Genomic DNA, 20,759 nt, shown 5'->3' on the forward strand with positions numbered 1-20,759 from the left:
TGTGTGTGTGTGTGTGTGTGTGTAACTGATAGATCCTCTCTCTCTCTCTTTCTCTCTCTCTCCACGACGTGTTAATTCGCACTGCCTATTATACCATACACAGAGGGAGAGGGAAGGCGACAAGGTTGGAGGGAGGGTAGGAGAGGAAAGGGAGGAACAGCGGCGGGGGAGAAACAGCTCCACCCATTGACTCCTCCATGCCTCCCGTGGCCCCTTCCTCCTTCCCTCCCCGTCCCTCCGCCGCGGCAGCCCAAGCAGCCAGCCCGCCGCCACACACACCAGTGGAGCATTGAGCGCCCTGTCAGGTGGTAGTGGTAAAGATCTTGCCTCGCGAGCTTCCCTAGAGAGAGCACAGTTTCCTTCCTTCCCCCCTTCACTTTCCCTACTCCCCTGCGACCGTGCGTCATGGTGGCGGTAGTGTGAATGTCAGGTGTGGTGTCAAGTGTTTCCTACAGTCAGCGGGCCGTCACTCCTGCCCTCCTGCTCATCGCCACAGCTTAACATCACAGTCATTGCCATCGCCTCTGCCACGTCCTATTGATTAATGCTGCAACTCACGGCCTGACATCACTGCTATCAAGTGAGTAGTGTGTGTGTGTGTGTGTGTGTGTGTGTGTGTGTGTGTGTGTGTGTGTGTGTGTGTGTAGAAAGGGGCCGGTAACTCCAATTCAGCCCGAGCAGCATCAAGTATTCGTCCAGCTCTCGCTCCGTGCCGCCCCAAACCTCCGGGATGCGCTACACAAACTTCGCCTTCCACACCCACAGGAAGAGAGACTGATGTGTCCTTTGCGTCAATCTCACTCGCCTCAGACTACGGATAGAGCATGTCACATAACTCCGATTCTCTCTCTCTCTCTCTCTCTCTCTCTCTCTCTCTCTCTCTCCTCTCTCTCCTCTCCTCTCTCTCTCCTCTCTCTCTCTCTCTCTCTCTCTCTCTCTTCTCTCTCTCTCTCTCTCTCTCTCACATCGCACCACACCTCACGACTGCCATGCCGCACTAAAACATTCTGAGGGCCAAGGTCACCTATACTGCCGTGATGCTGTGATGGAAATGCTCAGTAGGTTCGTGTGCGTGTGTGTGTGTGTGTGTGTGTGTGTGTGTGTGTGTGTGTGTGTGTGTGTGTGTGTGTGTGTGTGTGTATAAAGTTGCAGTGGTTGATAAACTCTCTCTCTCTCTCTCTCTCTCTCTCTCTCTCTCTCTCTCTCTCTCTCTCTCTCTCTCTCTCTCTCTCTCTCTCTCTCTCTCTCTATTCCATCTGTATGTGTGTGTGTGTGTGTGTGTGTGTGTGTGTGTGTGAGAAGGAAGAAGTGAGGCAGTATCTCCGTTTCCCCAAGGCCAGCCGCAAGCCTAGTCACCTCAGCTGGCAGTGACCCTGGCGGCTGGAGGATCACCGCTCACAAAGCACCACTCATCGGATGTCTGTCTGGACCACACCCCCGCGCTAGCAAAGCTTCACATTAGTCCTCGATTTCACGAACGTCGGACTGAAAACAGTGTGTTGCGCCGCAGGGAGAAAACTACTGAATGCATTAGGGAAGCTTGTAAGCTGCCCGTAAAGCACGAGTCCTGCAGACTTGTCCAGGGTAATGAGGCAGTGTTGGCAGCGCCCCAAGTGTCAACACGGTAACGATGAGCTGTTGTGTCACTGTAGCAAGGCGTTTCTACATCGTCTTGGAGTTCTTTTGAAAGACCTGCAGGTCGGTGAGATAGAGAAAAAAAAGAATCAAAGTACAATCTTGACGTGGCAGTACCCACAGACCAACCATGACCGTCGCCCACAAGGCACTTACTGAGTCTGGCAGCAGAGGAGGGTTGCTGCCTCAGCGTGCAGACCTCATCAATCAATGAGTCTGTGTATGAAGATTAAGGTGCGTCAGTGCGTAAAAAATCTGCCACTAAAGCGCATCAGTTACTAAATGAAGGACGAGAAGTGACCATCGGTCACTTCTCGTAAGTGACGTACGGTGAAGGGAGTGCCACCAATCGGGAAGTACGCGCCACTCCAGGCGGCTTTGCACACTCGTTTGTAGGGCGAAATGACGGCCACCTACTGAAGGGAGGGTGAGCTAGCAAGGAAAGGACAGCGGAACAGCTGGCGCCCCTGCAAGCCGCTGTTCTGTTGAAATAAACCAGAAAGCAGTGTGTGTGTGTGTGTGTGTGTGTGTGTGTGTGTGTGTGTGTGTGTGTGTGTGTGTGTGTGTGTGTGTGTGTGTGTGTGAATGTAATAATATTAATAATAATAATAATAATAATAACAATAATAATAATAATGATAATAATAATCAGTTTATTTGTTGGCAGCCTTATCGGATGAAAAATTCACATATTACATATCAACATACATACTAATATACACATTACATCAAGAGTATACATTAACTATAGGTGTCAGATGGCGCCAACCAACCTGGTACACCATGCCCGAAATGATCTGGCTACCCCGTGTATTTTTTTCTGGATTTTGTTCCTCCCCACTGAGCAGCGGGTCACAGCTCCCGACTTATACCAGGTACCTCATCACTGCTACGTGAACAGGGGCTACACTGCAGAGAAGTCCGACCAAAAGACTTTTGACCTGGGCCAGCAATCGAACTCGAGGCCTCCCGGTTGTGAATCAGCGCGCTAACCCACTGCGTCGTGTGTGTGTGTGTGTGTGTGTGTGTGTGTGTGTGTGTGTGTGTGTGTGTGTGTGTGTGTGTGTGTGTGTGTGTGTGTGTGTGTGTGCCAGCGCATGAAAATAATGTACTCATTATACTGGATGCGTTCATTTCGTGTGGCAGTTCTATTGGTTGGCTAGAACCTTGAACCAGGAGAAAAAGTCTGTCAAAATGAAACAAAGATGGCACACTTCTCAGAATCCCGTGCTGCGCGCTCCCGCATTCAGTATCTCACTTCATGCATCACCTTGCATATATATCGTTAAAAGAAGCAGAATTCTACGTGTAGAAACCATTTTCTTTAAATAAAAATGACATTTCACCATACGTTACGTGAAAATCTCATTTTATATCCACGACAACTCTCGAAGACGATGCGGACGATGCAATCACTATCTACGTGACCGACCAAATTGTGTCTGTGTGTGGATTGGTGTAGGAGAAGGTACAAACTATGTATGGGTCCGACCCGCTCTGGTATCCAACGAGTGGTGTACTCACGTATACACCACTCGGGAGTACAAGTCACCGAAAAAAATAAATAAATAAATAAAAAAGAAATAATAATAAAATAAAATAAATAAATAAATAAAAATCCTGCCACTTTTCATGACAAATATAAGCAAGTGATATGAGACAGCGAAATTATATAATTTTCTTTTTTCACCAGGTCATGAATCTTGAAATATATCCTGCTTCTTTTTCTCTTTCGCTTTTTGTTACAGTTACCATTGTTAGGGTGCCAAACGGGAGTGCAAGTAACAGTACTCGTAATTATTGAAGTTCTAAATAAGAAAGGTCACTGCAAGAGTTACAGTGAGGTGGATACAAACACAATTCATAGGAATTACTAATTCGCCATTCGTGTATTTATGAGTGACATCTCGTGTGGACACGTGTGTGATTTCATGTTATGACTGCAATTCCAAAAAATGGTTTAGGAATTCAATATAAATACACGTTTATAATTCGTAGAGGCAAGAACCATATTCATGTTTTCCATATATATTTCGGTAAGCCTAGCCTAGCACTATTAACTTTTCTTTATGTTAGAGGGACACTGGCCTAGGGCTGAGAGAGAGAGAGAGAGAGAGAGAGAGAGAGAGAGAGAGAGAGAGAGAGAGAGAGAGAGAGAGAGAGAGAGAGAGAGAGAGAGAGAGAGAGAGAGAATGATTATCTAAAATTGGAGGAGTATCTTGAAACCTCCTCTTGAAAGAATTCAAAGCAAAGTTTACTTCAGGTTGTGAATCTTCCACTTGAACGGCCCCTGCGCTGCTCCACATTATACTGTATAAGAGGAATCTGTTGGCCACTAATGAAGGTAACTAGATAACGTGCCGGAGAACAAAATACAAAAGATCAAGGACGTTCCCCTACTTCTCACTCCTGTAACGTGCCGCCAGGAAATAGTCACCACAATATTTACCTTGTATAAAAACACTTAATATCAGAGAGCATGTTATACTTTATAATTTACCAGTACATCTTGAGCATATGAAGAACGAGAATGACTTTAATGGTAATCAGGAGTTTTATTCTTCTCCAGCAGTTTTCATGCGTTTTCAATAGGATCTGCGCTGCTGTCAGGCCAGTGGGATGTAGCCATGTTTTCATAAACATGTGTTGAGTTTGCCACATCACAGATATAAGCATGCGGGGTCACGCCTCCAAATGTGCTAGTATAAACACTCCAACGTTGTCTTCAGTCAGAAAGATGATGGAGCGCACTAAACACACTGTCCACGTCTTTTCCATAATCCCGGGTCTCGCTGACGCTCTCTCGAACAGCCTACCGGACACAACAGTGGTCAACGCTCGTTCCCACGGCTTTGGATTCAACGATTACTACAAAAAAACTGAAAGAGGACTTGACAGATGAAGAACTGAACCTCTTGTCAGAGACAGAGATCTTGCTCTGTGATCCACAAAACACTGACCCAAGTGCTGGTACGCAAAGGATTTTACTTTCTGGCAAACCTTCGTTGGGCACATGTGACGACAGCTGGGGTCGATGGAGTGATGAAGGTTCTGAGTCCAGAGAAAGAACCTCCCTTCATTTTGACCCGCAGTACCAGTGATGGACTGGCCCTCATGTTGGCCGAGTATGTGGTGGGCCAGATCGTGTGCCACGAGCGTGGCTTGGGATGGACACCCACATGAAGCAGATCAACAAGGACTACAGAGGGTGGCAAACCTTCCACACCTTCCGCAGCCTTTCCCAGCTGACTGTAGGTGTGATGGGTCTCGGCAAGATCGGCCTCACGACAGCCAAGGCACTCAAAGGATTTGGGTGTCGCGTGCATGGCCTCGTCAGGACACCTCGATCCCGTTCCTCTATAGAACCATTTGTGGACCAGCTGTGGCATGGGCGGGAGGGTCTTGCTTACTTCCTCAAAGACTGCGATTACCTGGTCAACTTGCTGCCCTCCACGCCCCTTACGCGCGGTCTGCTCGGGGACACAGTGCTCAGCGGAGCCAGCAGAAGGCCAGTGCTCGTGAACGTGGGGCGCGGGGACATCATTAGCGAGGCGGACTTGCTGAAGGCGCTGGAGGAGGGCTGGCTCTCCGCCGCTGTGCTTGACTGCTACGAAAAGGAACCTGTCCCTGAGGAGAGCCTCCTCTGGGCACATCCTAGGGGTGGTGATGACGCCTCATAATTCAAGTATCGTCAAGGAAGACGTAAGGTGTTGTCTCATTGCACAAGAATTCAGGGCCCACTTTAAAAATTTCATAACCAGCCAATCATTAGATGGGCAGGTGGATTGTCAAGCAGGGTACTAAACAAGTGAAATGGGGTTCAAACTTTAAATTGAGTCTAAAGCTCAGTGACCGCTTATGTCAGGGACACAGTAGTGGGGTTGAAGAACAATCAGTCTTGATAATGTAAACAAAATACATACGTTACTATGTTCAGTAGTAAGAACAATCAGTCTTGATAATGTAGACAAAATACATATGTTGCTGTGTTCAATAATAAAGGAAATAATATTTCAATGACTTTAAAGACTTTTCTTTAGCTACTGGCATGTGATGCTTGCTGGACCGTTCTGCTGTTCTCACACGACGTACTGCAAAAACTCCATGATGGTGCATAAAAATATATGCTGCTAAGCATTCTATGGTGTGTGTGTGTTGTGTGTCAGCATCTTACATGTGTAAACAATTATGGAAATAATACTTGTAACTGCTGTCGTTGATAGTGATGTTGACGAATTGTGAAAAATACTGTGCATCTAATATTTGAAATATGAAATGTACAATGAACGTACTTCAGACTTTAGACATTTTGTTACTTTCACCTTTGTTACTTTCACCTGTTTTGTAGCTGAAAAGTGTCCGACTATCTTGTTGTTCTGTCATGTAATGCACCGGTATAGCCCCATTCTACTGCACAACGTTTTACAAAGTGTCATGTGATGAATATCACATACTCACCCGAAATTAAAAATCAAATGATTCTAACTTAGAAAGAGTTTGTTCAGATGCTTGTAACGCCAGGGTCTAGAAGTTACAGGGCATTTGAATATGAAGGTGCTAACAGCTATTAAAGGGGAGGGTAGGAAGAAGGAAGGGAGGTGAGGGTAGGAGGAAGGAAAGGCAGCAATAGTGGTCATTGCCATCTTGAGGGTGTTATCTTATTACACATAAGGCATGTAGGCGTGATGGGTCTCGGCAAGGTCGGCCTCATAACAGCCAAGGCGCTTAAAGAGTTTGGGTGTCGCGTGCATGGCCTCGTCAGGACATCTCACTCTCATTCTTCTCATTCTCTCATTCTTCTTTTTGAACCATTTGTAGACCAGTTGTGGTACAGGCGGGAGGGTCTTGCTTTCCCAAAGACTGCCATTACCTGGTCAAATTGCTGCCCTTCACGCGCCTTACGCGCGGCCTGCATGGGGACGCAGTGCTCAGGAGAGCCAGCAGTAGGCCAGTGCTAGTGAATGTGGGGAGCGGGGACATCTTTAGTGAGGCAGACTTGCTGAAGGCGCTGGAGGAGGGCTGGCTCTCTGCCGCCGTGCTTGACTGCTACGAAAAGGAACCTGTCCCTGAGGAGAGCCTCCTCTGGACACATATTAGGATTTTGATGACTCCCCCATAATTCATGCACCAACAGCGGAGATTACAAGTGTCATCCCATTGTTAGGGAATTCATTGCCAGCTTTGAAAACTACCTGGCCAGCAGGCCCCTCATTCGGGGAGGTGGATTGGCAAACTGGGTATTAAAGGAATACAATAAAGAGAATGTATCTCCCCAATATGGGGCATATTCCCAAACGTTATGTCGTTTATTTCTAATAGGCTGAAGTGGAAGTCAATGGAATTTTCTAGACGATTTTAATAATTCTAATAGCAGTTTGAAAGAAGATTCTGCACCACTGATCATCAGTGTTGCCTTTGAAAGCACCACTTAAAAGAGGAGCAAAACGTTAAAAAAAATAAGGGAATATGAATCACTCGTAACGTCCAGCATAAAATAAAGGTATAACAGCAAAACGGACTCCAAATCCACCACTACCCTGACCACACCACCACCACCATCACTGACAACCACCACAGTAACAAGAGCACCATCATTACCAAATACAACAACAACAAGATTCACCACCACCAAATACAACAACAACAACAACAACAAAAACAACAACAACAACAAACAGAAGCAGCAGTAGCAGCAATAAACAAAAACAATAACAACAACAGAAGCAGGAAGAGCAGCAAATAACAACAACAGCAACACTGATGACGATGACGACGACGACAATGAAGACAAATCAATGGCAACAGTACCATAGATGGTGTCTTTTTCGTCTTCTGAGAGTCAGAAGGCAAAATAGTCATTATGGTCTCCCAATGGTTCAGCTAAATTACTAATATTGACTGTACAAAAACACAACTTAACATCTATTCGTGACTAATGCTTTCGTTCATCTAATGAGTTTCTTGACATCCTAAAACTTAAATGAAACTAAAGTTAACAAATCATCAGTACATGAAGATTGCTTATGAAGTATTCAAATTCCAAATCTTTCCCAGGATTGGATTTCATGGAGGAAAAACGCAATCACAACAATATATTACACTATTTACCAGCTTCACCTCCATATTTTATGAGTGAGAACTGGGAGGCTGAACCGAGGTCGTTCCATAACTCCCACAAGTTCTTGCTAGTCTACACCTAAGATTCTTTCATCATATCAATTACTTGATGAACAAAAATTTAAATTTGCATGTGTTTTGTGTATGTTCCTGTGTTTCTATTTGTCATGTAGCCATTTATCATTCCATAAAGAGAAAAAAAGAACCTTCAAATTGTGCATTCCGAAACATTACTAGATATATATTACGGATGAGAACAGTGTAAAGCTAGGGAAAATCCAATAATTGATATATGCATGATATATATATATATATATATATATATATATATATATATATATATATATATATATATATATATATATATATATATATATATATTAGTGTGTCAATTTCTGTTTGCAGACAAGGAAATATAATATCTTTCAATCAGGGTGTAGACAAATTACGCATGTTACTATATAGAGTAATAAAGGAACAGTTATTCAAAGACAAGAGTTTTTTCTTCTACGCTTGTTGGTGTGTTCTGTGTGTTGGACGGTGTTGTTGTTCTCACACCATGTACTGCCACGACTCCATGATGCTGCACAGCATTATATGTTTACATGTGCCCTACATTGTGTGTGTGTGTGTGTGTGTGTGTGTGTGTGTGTGTGTGTGTGTGTGTGTGTGTGTGTGTGTGTGTGTGTGTGTGTGTGTGTAGAGAGAGAGAGAGAGAGAGAGAGAGAGAGAGAGAGAGAGAGAGAGAGAGAGAGAGAGAGAGAGAGAGAGAGAGAGAGAGAGAGAGAGAGAAAGGGGCGGTTTATTGAGGTGTGCGTGCCGTCATGATGACAGACAGTGATTGCGAGGGTTCGGGTGAGGTGACTGGAGCTGGAGGCGCCCGGACAGATGAGGTGACCAGTCCGGATATTCCCACTTAGTGACGAGAGGAATGGTGGGGATAGGGAGTGACCTATACACCCACCCACACACACACACACACACACTTTAAAGCTGCAGTCTTGTAAACTTATCATCACCATTATTATTATTGTTATTATTATTCTTATTATTATCATTATTATCATTATTATTATTATTATCATTACTGTTGCCGCCAAGCGGGTGGAAGAAGTTGTTGTTGTGCAAGCGAGTTTGTCAATGAGGAAGGAAAGGACCTGGAGGTCAGGGCGAGGACCAAGACGAGGCCTAAGTCAGCGAATTCTTGTACGGTCGGTGTTGAGGTAGTGTTGATGGAAGGAGATGAAGGATGCTTGTTATGACAGGAAGCTAAGATGATGCCGGCCTTATCACCGTCGCTGAAGGATAACGAGGGACACTTTGCTAAGGACACTCGTGCAGGGAGGACGTGTGTTGCTGCAGAGACAGAAGTAGATAGATCTACCTAAAGCACCTGTCAGAAAAGGCGTGCGCGTTACTTAACGATTACCTCAAGACCCAAACACGTAAGTCTAATAACTGTCTGTGTAAGAATACATTATCCAATAAGTAACGTGCAGAATCATACCTGTATTACACAAATTATTCATATAGAATATTATCTATGATCATTAATGTACGTCTTCAGGTTTTGACCAAATTCAAGCGGATTCAATCGGACTCAATAAACGATTCGTGTCATCGTGTGGGTCTGAAACAACCTTCGCCGCCTGCTGGAGATAATAATTACTATCATCATCATTAAACACAAAGACCATAGAGCTTCAGATGTTATGCGCCGAGAATACAAAATAATCTGTGATTAACCTCTGTTTCTACGCCTTCCAAAGTATTGATCGCTCTGGCATGACTACGAATTCTCTTCCTTTGTGTCTTTGAAATTTAAAATTACTCTTTGTTTGTGAAATTAAAAAGAAAGCAAAATTGTTTATGAAATTCTTCAAACCTTACCAACACTTTGTTATCGTCTGACACTTCATCTTCATGATGGTGCTTAGTCTCCATGACCATGACTGGAGCAATCCAGGCTCACGTCTCGCCAGTGACAGGTCGAAACCAATGCGCACCGACCTTGTTGTGGTGATGATTTAACAAGCCATTAGTGGTCCCTGTTACGGCTGGTCTGCGAGGCTCAGCCAGTCATCTCATGTCGCCGCCACAAGGTTTCTGGCAGGATGATACATGACATTTTTTCAACTTTTTTTTTTTTATCATCTGACATATATATATATATATATATATATATATATATATATATATATATATATATATATATATATATATATATATATATATATATATATATATATATATATATATATATATATATATATAGTGGGGTCCTGTACAAATGTAAGCCTTCCAACCACTCCATAATTAGTATTATATATAAGATTATAGAAGGCATTTTAGTACAGTCATTTAATCTATGAATATTTTCATTGCAGAACAAAATAGTCTTCATATATCTTTGAACAAAAGCAATAAATTGAAATAATAATGAGATTACGTGCAATTGCTATTTTAAAGCAATTACCAAGTAGTTTGTATAGGACTATTATACGACAAAAATCCTTGTCCATATTTAAGAAATTATGTTGACGGTTTGGAGTTGACTAAGATATATCATTTTACTGTTTATATACGTTGGTCAGAAATGGGAATCACAGTCGCCGCCTGTTTTCAGGCAACCGACCTGTCAGCCTGACTACCACGCCTTACTTTTTTTTTTTTTTTTTTTGTGTATGTGTGTGTCCTTTGAGGCAGTATAGTAAAGGTAAATGTACTATAGTACCGTGAGTTTAAGTAAGAAAGAAAAAAAAAACGTATCCAATTCCTCTCTCAACAGACACACTCAGTCTATCTTTTTCTTTATTTTCTTTCCCTAAGACATCATTAAAATCACTGAGAATACATTTTATTCATTGATTTTTTTTTCTTGGCGCGGTATAGTAAAGCAAACAGAGCACCCGTGGTAAAGTTTATTAGGAAAACAAGTTACCAATCCCTTCACTCATTCCTGCACAGTTGTCGTTTATATATATATATATATATATATATATATATATATATATATATATATATATATATATATATATATATATATATATATATATATATATATATATATATATATATATATATATATATATATATATATATATATATATATATATATATATATATATATATATATATATATATATATATATATATATATATATATATATATATATATATATATATATATATATATATATATATATATATATATATATATATATATATATATATATATTTTATTTTATTTTTTTTATTTTTTTTTTTTTTTTTTTTCACCTATCACTCATTGTTGTGTAGTTTTCTTCATCCTTCACTCACTGCTGTATATTTCTTTCGCCCCTCACTCAATCCTTGTATAATATTTCTCTATTTTATTATTATTATTATTATTATTATTATTATTATTATTATTATTATTATTATTATTATTATTATTATTATTATTATTATTATTATCACTATTATTATTATTATTATTATTATTATTATTATTATTATTATTATTATTATTATTATTATTATTATCATTATTATCATTATTATTTACAAGTACAACAGAAAGACTCTGGGAATGAGACGCCGACAAAGCTGTTCTCTCCACACTTGTGACGGACTTGATATAATGAAGCCGTCAATTACCACCACTGGCTTAATGATTTTCAAAGGAATGATGAGGCCAGTGGAGCTCATTACCCTTGAGTCTCTCCTGCATTACTTATTTACTTATTTTTACGTATTATGGAGACTGTCCTAGGAATAACATGGAGAGAGAGAGAGAGAGAGAGAGAGAGAGAGAGAGAGAGAGAGAGAGAGAGAGAGAGAGAGAGAGAGAGAGAGAGAGAGAGAGAGAGAAAAGCGCACTCACAATGCCGTTAGTACATTGTTTTCTTTACATTCTCTCGTGAAATCCGTATTTTTTTTACTGTATTTGTTTTTTTATCCGGACGTTATATACTCGTACATTGTTTTCTTTTTTGTGCTTCATTATATTCTTCATCTTTCTCTTGCCACAGTTCGGGTTGTTTTTATATGTGTTCGTATTTCTATGCATTCCAGTAGGAGACGTCGATCGATTACCTCTTATTTTAACTGCATGTTTATATTTGCATCCATATTTATCAATTTATATATCTGTCTGTCTATTATTTTTTTTTATTGATGTATCATTTCATTTTATTTACTAATGCATTTCATTATATTTTTTTCTATTATTCGATTTATTTTCATTTATTAATTTATCTTTATTTTTCATTCCATTTATTCGTCTATTTGCTGTATTATTTTCTTTTATTTCATTCATTTACTTACTTATCTATTTTTTAGGGAGGTAAGTGAGACCAGGGCGTACAGACTTATCGCCAGTATCACTCACGGCAGGTAGAACACAAACAGACGAAGCAATGAACAATATCACCTTTACTAAACTTGCTCTCAATTGTGTCTGTGTCTTTCAACATTTTCATTTAAATTTGCATCATACATAAAACTTGAACTATATTTTATTAAGTTTAACACATTCTTTAAGGGTCAAAAGGTTAAATTACATACCTGCATCATCGAAAAATTAGGTACATTAAGGTATGATGAAATGCTTGAAGATGTAAATGTGAATGCATGCACGTATGTATGTACGTGCGTAGACGTCCTTACCTAAGAGAGACGGCAAGTCATGGTATATGGATATAAATATGCCTTTAATCAGCAAATTTATGATGAAGTACGTAAGAATATTAGCATCTTACGTAAAGGATATGATCGTACCTTTTGAACGTGGTCGTTGATACTGCAGCATTCATATAAAATACAAGTCTTCTCTATATCCATCATCCCAAGAGCCTGCATTTTAAGTCTGATGCCAATTTTCTTTCATCACCGTACAGGTTGCATATTTTGGCACTGTCAGGATAAATACCACAGCACGTGCATTCTACATTCGTGCATTAGTTTGTTTCAGTCTTTCGTAAAAACAAGGAAAAGTTATGTTACTCGTATTATAATGAAATTTACACTCAAGTATTAAGCAATACTTAGGCATGCTGACGTCACACCAATGAGCATCGGAAGTGTTGGCTGACTTGCAAAACACAACCACGCTTTCTCTGATGCATAAGCACAGACTTTAATGAAAAGTAATATCCTGAGAAACAACCTTCCCTCCTACCCTCATAAAAATCTCCCTCTCCATTGATGAATTATTTTACAGATGAATGATAAAATACTACGACAAAAAAAAATAAAAAATAAAATAAAATAAATAAATAAATGAATAAATAAAATAAATAAATAAATAAATATATCAAATAACTAAATAAATAAATCACCTACATGCACAAACAAACATCACACAACAAAACGGATTGCATTCCATCCGCACATCATCTTACCCTCCTCCCTCCGTAGCTTTATCTTGACCACAACCTCCGTTTCCACCCCACACGCTCACGCCCCAAAATCAGCCAGTCACCCCTTAAAGAAGCAGCTGTATTCTATGTTTCGACGACCTTCCATCACTTGCAGGTTCTTGTGGATGTTACTGTGGTTTTCATTCGTGTTTTCCTGATTGTAATGGTTACCTGACGAGGATTCTTTACCACCAAGGGGGGGGGTGGAGGGGGAATACATTAAGAGAACTTGGCTAAAAACAGTTCAAATGGGAAAATTTTGTTCCGTTTTCTTTGACGTCAACTTGTCCAAAGTGATCTCGCCTATATTAATAATAATAATATCAGTAATAATAATAATAATAATATCAGCAATAATAATGATAATATCAGTAACAACAATAATAATAATAATAATAATAATAATAATAATAATAATAATAATAATAATAATAATATCAATAATAATAAAGAAGAAAAAACAAAAAAAAATAAAAAGAAGGAAATAAGGAGAAAGAAAAACAAAAAATCAGAGGCACAGGCAGGTCATAAGAGATACAGATCATAACATATCATGGGCAGTGATAATAAAAAAAAAGTCATACATTACGATAGACCAACTAGCTGAAAATACTAATATAAATGAACAATGACACTAAAAATTATAATAAAAAGTAATAATAATATTTACTCAACTTATTTTACTAGTTAACGATGCAAACAAACACACACACACACACACACACACACACACACACACACACACACACACACACACACACACACACACACACACACACACACACACACACACACACACACACACACACACACACACACACACACCTGCAGTCTACAAGGTCACAAGTCTGTTAACGTACCACAGTCCTTCGCACAATCTTACAACATTTTATCTCAGTCTTAAGTCCTCTGATCCGCTGACGGTCTCCTTACAGTACATGACAGCTGACCGACTCTTGGCAGACCAGAGCACTTACTGAGTGAAAAACACTAAATCAAGTGGAAATGAATGTGATACGCTACTCTCCTCTTGACCAATACTTTCTTCCACTGTTTTTTTTTTTTTTTCGTCTTTCCTCAATCTCAAGCCCTGTGATCCGTTCCTTATGATAGATTCTTACCACACAACATGACTTACTGAGGGAAAGCGCTAAGCAAAGTGGAAGTGAAGTAAGGCAGGTTACCAGACCACTTCTGACCACAGCTGTAAATTGTTCTTCCTCCCTTCCCCCTCCCCACTTCGGTTTGTCTGCTTGATTTTTAACCCTCTCCCTTTTCATTTCAACGTCTAATTTCTGAGGGTCAAAAAAGGTATCGCTGTCCACTACTTCTAACATTGTGATTTATGTATTTTTTTATCTACTTATTTATTTATTTTTTTTAGGGAACTATTAGAAAAGGTGGGAGAAGTGAGACGAATAAAGATGAAGAAGTGAGGGAAGAATGAGACTGATAAGGGAAAAATAGGAGATGAGAGAAAATGGGAAAAACTGGACGGATAAAGGAAAAAAGGAAAAACAAGTGAGATGGATAAAGGGAGAGAGAGAGAGAGAGAGAGAGAGAGAGAGAGAGAGAGAGAGAGAGAGAGAGAGAGAGAGAGAGAGAGAGAGAGTATCTAAGTATCTAGTACGAGTATCTAAGCATTGTAAATAATTTTATAATTATTAATGTAAATGTTAATTTTTTATCACTGTATATAGTAATATTTAAGGTCTTTTAGATAGAGCACGAGGCAAAGTGACCCTTTAGACCTGTAGTTTATGTATATATTGATGTTTAAAGAGAGAGAGAGAGAGAGAGAGAGAGAGAGAGAGAGAGAGAGAGAGAGAGAGAGAGAGAGAGAGAGCCCACAGCTATGTTTATTTACTGTCGACAAAAGTGCAGAGGAACGGCTGTATATGTGTGTGTGTGTGTGAGTGTGACCGGGCACGCCCAAGAAATTGTCGATTTTCACAAAGTTGACGGAAATGCGCTAGTGTGACGGCGCCTCACGTGGAAAAAGAAGGGACAAATCACATGAATAACACCAAGAAGAGGAAAATAAAAAAAAAGAGCAGACAAGCCCATCCATAAAAAAAAAGAAAAGAAAGTAAAAAGATTAAAAAGAAAAAAAACGAGTTAATGAAAGAAGATAAAAGTCCCAAGAGGTACTGAATGAGGGCCAAGTTTGATAAGACAAGGAGCAAGATAAGGGGGAACCTCAGTCTATGTATGCCACGCTCTATACCAATCCTCCCACCCGCTAACCTGACTGACTGACTGAAGGACTAATAGTGCTTCCTGTGGCCCCGTGATGTAGCTTTATGATATTCCCAGAATAATAATTTGTTGCGATGTGCATGATAATGATGGCCTAATGATGCTGATTTCCTGTCGGGGGTCCGTGGGAATGTGCACACGTGAACACACACACACACACACACACACACACACACACACACACACACACACATAGTCTCTCTCTCTCTCTCTCTCTCTCTCTCTCTCTCTCTCTCTCTCTCTCTCTCTCTCTCTCTCTCTCTCTCTCTCTCTCACGCAAATTGTAAGTAATTATTATTTCAGTCTTCATCGACTAAATCAGTGTTTATTTAATTTACGAGAGAGAGAGAGAGAGAGAGAGAGAGAGAGAGAGAGAGAGAGAGAGAGAGAGAGAGAGAGAGAGAGAGAGAGAGAGAGAGAGAACTTCCATTCGTCCCATGCGCCCCCTTGTTCTGTGTCCTCCAGTCATCTCCACACATGCAGCGCCATTAAATCAATCAATCAACGAACCAATCATCCAAACAATTAATTAAACAATCTATCTATTTGCCTATCGATTAATCAAACAATCAACCAGTTTTCTTCACATGCATCAACTCACAAACAATCTCGTCCACGCACCTTCATCTAGACACTATTAAAACCCATATGCGTACAACAGACACTCTTTGTAAGCTCCTCCAGCCACGCACTGCTCTTCTCTGCCAGGCGTGCAACTACTTGTACCAAAAGGTTCTCGATGTAAGGATGACGAGACGGGAAGTAAAAGAGGAAGCACGTTATGAAAAACTATTGATAAGTTAGGAAAGAAGAACCCGATGAAGAGGAAAAATAGAGTGAAACTAATGAGAAAGGGAGAGGCGAAATGCGATGGAACACCGAGGATGCCAATGAAGAATAAGAGGAAGAGGAGGAAGGAGGAAAATAAGAGGCGGTATCTTTGAGAGGATTACTTTGAAGAATGCATTGTGCAGTGATGCCACATGGTGGGACATACCCGTTTTACTTTCCTCACACAAGCAGAGATAAAAGAATTACGACATAAACCCTACAAAAGGCAAAACAAACAATCGCCTCGACTCGTGCGCAACTCGTCACGGGAAAATTCGATGCCCATTCAGTGTACAGCCAGGCAAGCGGCACGACACGCTGGGCAGACGTCTTGGCGCCACACACACATACACACACACACACACACACACGCCTTTATAAGCAGTTCAGTTCATAACCCAAGTGGCACTGAAAATTTCCCACCACGGCAAGGAAGGAAAGGCGGCATTAGCTGCAGTCACCCCACCACCACCGTCTGCGTCACCGGCAGCACCATTAGCAGCAGCGATAGGCCATGTCCATCACGCTCTGCCGCGCTGTCCCCGGGTAAGAGACTCTGATGGACACTATCTGTACTTGAGGCAGCCTAGCGTTTCCGTGCGACACCGACCGATAGCTTTGTCATTTAAGTGCACTGAAGGCAGGGCATGTGCTGTGGAAACCTTGGGTGGGTGTCGGTGGTGGCTTTGCTCTCTCACTACGACTGTTTTCAAAAGCCACAAAGATGATGAGCAGGATTTTCAAGACTGCTTTTTTCTTTAATAAAGCAGAAATATTATCTGTCGCGAAAATCCTAAAAACATCCTAAAAAGCCCATGTAGCTTCAACTAGAACCTTTAGAATGTAGTGAAGCTGTGGCGCAGAAGTGTTTCAGAATACGGTTTTAAGCAGGAAAGCCTTATGGGTCCTGCATATGATACCCGATTTGTGGTCGTAACGTCTATGTGGCCCTTCATGCAGCGGCGCGATAGTAGGAGCGTCGAGAGGGGGGATGGAACGTGAAGAAATGCAGCTGTGGACTCAGAAGAGCGGTAACCATTGAATATTTGATGCAGCATCCTCAGATATCCAACTCTTTTTCTTTCATCATCTGAAGTGTGACACTCGTGGTTCATTCATCATTAACATCCTTGACTGGAAAAATTTACATCATCCCTGTCTGGTTTCCTCGCGTGATTTGTGCCATGAGTTGCTCTTATCTAGTATGGACCTTATTTTTTAAACGTTTCTGCGCCGCACCCAGACTACATTCAGAAGGCTCTAGTTGAAGTTACAAGGAATTTCAAGTGTGTTATTTACGGTTTTAGTGACAGAATAACAGGATTTCTGTATTATTAACCGGAGAAGCACTCTTGAGAACCCGATTAATTACTTCTGTGGCCCTTCGAATATAGTCATTGTGAGAGAGCAAAGCGTTTCAGAATACGGATCTATCTTTTAGTGACAAATATACTGATTACTTTTCACTATTATGACCGACGGTGATTAGCAACATGGCAGCAAAGATCTTTCATCTACAGCTTCACATTCAAATATATGTTTTTATTTTATGTAAGAGAGTTTCTGGCTAAGGGCAACAAAAAGACGAGAAAAAAATGCCCACTGAAATGCCATTCCCAAAAGAGAATTCTCCAAAAGGATACCAGTGTGACGAGAAGTGTATTGAAATAAAAGGTATGGTGTACAAGCAATGTGTCAGTAAGTTCCCGTTAATAAGTTAGTGTCCTTCACGCAGCTGGGCAAAATACGAAAATGCACGTGAACTGAATATTGTGAACAGTTTACTACATGCAAGAAGTTTTATGGAGACAGTAAGTTGAAGTAAATATGAATGAAGGAAATAAGCTAGTGTCTCCGTCGCAGCACAGCGCAATATGGAAATGACTGACCGTGAACCGAATAACATTGTCTGCCTACAGTTTCCTGCGTGGCAATGAGGTGTACGAGGAAAGTAAGCTGCTATAAATAGGTATGAATGATTAGTGATTATAAAAGTGAAGCTGGAAAAAAAAGGACAGCTGTATGAGTGAACACTGCATTTAGGACATGAACGAAACCAGTATGTATCACGTCCACGTCTTTTTTTTTTTTTTTTTTTTATCCAGGTTACTGTTGCCAGGGAGTTTTCTTCCTTTTTCCTTTTTGACACTGAATGTCATTATTTATTTTCTTTGATTAGTGATATACTTTACACGTAAATAAACACACACACACACACACACACATGAACTTTACGAAGTTCTTAAAGTTATCCTCGGTTCTCCACTTTCTCTCTCTCTCTCTCTCTCTCTCTCTCTCTCTCTCTCTCTCTCTCTCTCTCTCTCTCTCTCTCTCTCTCTCTCTCTCTCTCTCTCTCCTTCCATTCCCCCTTTTAACACCCAACAAAATAAGTCATGTATAAACAGAAGAACATTCATCTGACAGCATCTTTTCCCTGCTGAGAACGTCTATTTTCCAGTCCACATAAAACGTAGTACGTACATCAGTTGAAAGTGTTGAAAGTAGAAGTTCCAAAGTAATGTTAAAGTTATATTTGGTATTGGTCAGGACTCATCTAGATCATGTTGTGCAGTCCTGGTCCCCATATTACAGGAAGGATACAAGTCAGTACAGAGAATAACTAAAAAAGATACAAAGGATGAGTATTCCTTACGAAAGGAGCCTGAAACTTTTTATCTTACATTCCTTTCAGAGACGTGAGTTAAGAGGGGATCTGAGTGAAGTTTTTAAGTGGTGACGTAAGCAAAATTCTCACGGTCAGTAATCAGGACAGCAAAGAAATAATGGGTTTACTCTTGATAAAGTTAGATTTTAAAAGAAAAAAAGAAATAAGAAGGTACTGGTTCTCAAACAGTGGTTGATTAACATAATAGATTCAGTAATAAGGTTCTTAGTGTTGAGTCTTTAGGGAGATTAGACAAATTTATGGATGAGGATGATACGTGGAAATAGATAGGTATCTTTCATACAGGGACAGCCACGTGTAGGCCTGACACTTCTTGCAGCTTTACTTATTTTCTTATGTTTTTATTTGTTCCCGTGAGTAAATGTATGTATAAGACGTTGAATATACGTAAACATTTGACTTCCGGTGTGATTCATGAGCGAGTAATGAACATAGCAGGGAATGGTGACAGGGGAAACCCAGGAGATAAGCAGTGAAGAAGAAAAGGCGATAATGCGACATGAAGGGACGAGAGGAAACACTAACCTTCTCCATGGGATTCCTGTCGTGTACGAGATTGCAGCACTTATTTAGAAACCACTGGATGTAATTGTTGCTTATAGGTTTTGAAAGAAAGGGGAAAATGTGGTGACCTTTGCGTAAGCTGTGTGTGTGTGTGTGTGTGTGTGTGTGTGTGTGAGAGAGAGAGAGAGAGAGAGAGAGAGAGAGAGAGAGAGAGAGAGAGAGAGAGAGAGAGAGAGAGAGAGAGAGAGAGAGAGAGAGAGAGAGAGAGAGAGAGAGAGAAACAAACAAGAAAAAAAAATGAAGATGAACTAATGAAAAATAAAAAGAAAGAAAGGAAGGAAGGAGGAAAAAGGCAAGACTACACACGATTCACAGATCTCACAGTTTTTTATTCATATTTCCTAACGATTCTTTCCCATCACGCGACCAGTGAATACGAGATGTACTGATTCAATTTCTGCTTTAAAAAAATGAGGAAAAGATACTTTCTCTCTGAAATTAAGGTGACCCAGGATTCTAGAGCTAATTTTAACCCTTATGATAACCTGACGGCCAGCTTGAAGCAGTAATTCTAAGTGTGAAAAGCGTGAGACGTCAGAGATAAGCTTGGAAACGATAAAACAGCTTTGCGCAATCAATAAGGTGTGAAATAAGCTATAAATATTCCTGTAATCGAAGGAATACCACCAGGAGATAAAACACGAAACTAGAAGGAAGAGTATGCGACAAGAATAGAAAAAGGAGGAAGAAATCAAAGTAAGGAAGAAGGATAGAAGGAAGAAATGAAGGAGGAAGAATATAAACATGAAAGAAGATGATACCAAAATTACGAAGAAAGATAGAGGGAAGAAATGAAGGAGGAAGAATATAAACATGAAAGAAGATGGTACCAAGATTACGAAGAAAGATAGAAGGAAGAAATGAAGGAGGAAGAATATAAACATAAAAGAAGATGGTACCAAGATTACGAAGAAGATATTCCAACCTGGTAAATAATGCAATGTTGCGGCGCATTTAAATGACCAGTCAAGCAATTAGTCAATGAGGTGTAAGTTGTACAACATAGCGGCGCCTTACACTAACTAATCAATGAACCAATCAGCCAATAAGGTGTAAACTGTAGAATGCATCGACACCTAAAGCCAAATTATCAATCAGTTAATCAGTCAGTCAGTCAATCAATCAATAAGGTGTAAACTGTACAAGATAGCGGCGCTTTAAACCAACTATATCAATCACCCAATCATTACACAGTACGTAGTCACAAAAGGCAAAAGGCACAGTACGTAGTCGGCAAAAGGCCGGGACAGACAGGTGAACTT

General features: G+C 40.3%; 2 protein-coding genes and 1 long non-coding RNA gene across 4 annotated transcripts in view; all 3 read left to right on the forward strand.

Annotated features, from left to right (window-relative positions):
• Positions 1-287: 287 nt before the first annotated feature.
• LOC135103627 (allene oxide synthase-lipoxygenase protein-like) overlaps positions 288-20,759 on the forward strand; it is a 73,552-nt gene continuing 53,080 nt past the window's right edge. Inside the window, exon 1 of one of the 2 annotated variants that reach the window (XM_064010168.1) lies at positions 288-580. Coding sequence is in view for 1 of the 2 variants with exons in the window: in XM_064010137.1 (XP_063866207.1) it covers positions 16,762-16,793 (32 nt within the window). In the remaining variant the exon portion in view is untranslated. Of the gene's footprint in view, positions 581-16,602; positions 16,794-20,759 lie in introns of those variants that run through there. The other variant, XM_064010137.1, reaches the window with a different exon arrangement.
• Positions 3,834-5,938, forward strand: LOC135103611 (glyoxylate/hydroxypyruvate reductase A-like). The gene has a single exon (XM_064010092.1). The coding sequence runs from the start codon at positions 4,803-4,805 to the stop codon at positions 5,313-5,315; it is 513 nt and encodes a 170-aa protein (XP_063866162.1). The 5' UTR covers positions 3,834-4,802; the 3' UTR covers positions 5,316-5,938.
• Positions 8,168-9,900, forward strand: LOC135100900 (uncharacterized). The gene is made up of 2 exons (XR_010268974.1): positions 8,168-9,197; positions 9,320-9,900. It is a non-coding gene; the product is annotated as an uncharacterized LOC135100900 (long non-coding RNA).

This window comes from Scylla paramamosain, chromosome 1 (genome assembly GCF_035594125.1).
Source record: "Scylla paramamosain isolate STU-SP2022 chromosome 1, ASM3559412v1, whole genome shotgun sequence".
Taxonomy (NCBI): Eukaryota; Metazoa; Arthropoda; class Malacostraca; order Decapoda; family Portunidae; genus Scylla; species Scylla paramamosain.

Excerpts from the sequence above, each read along its gene's own strand:
- LOC135103611 (XM_064010092.1), top strand. The coding sequence starts at position 4,803 with ATGGACACCCACATGAAGCAGATCAACAAGGACTACAGAGGGTGGCAA.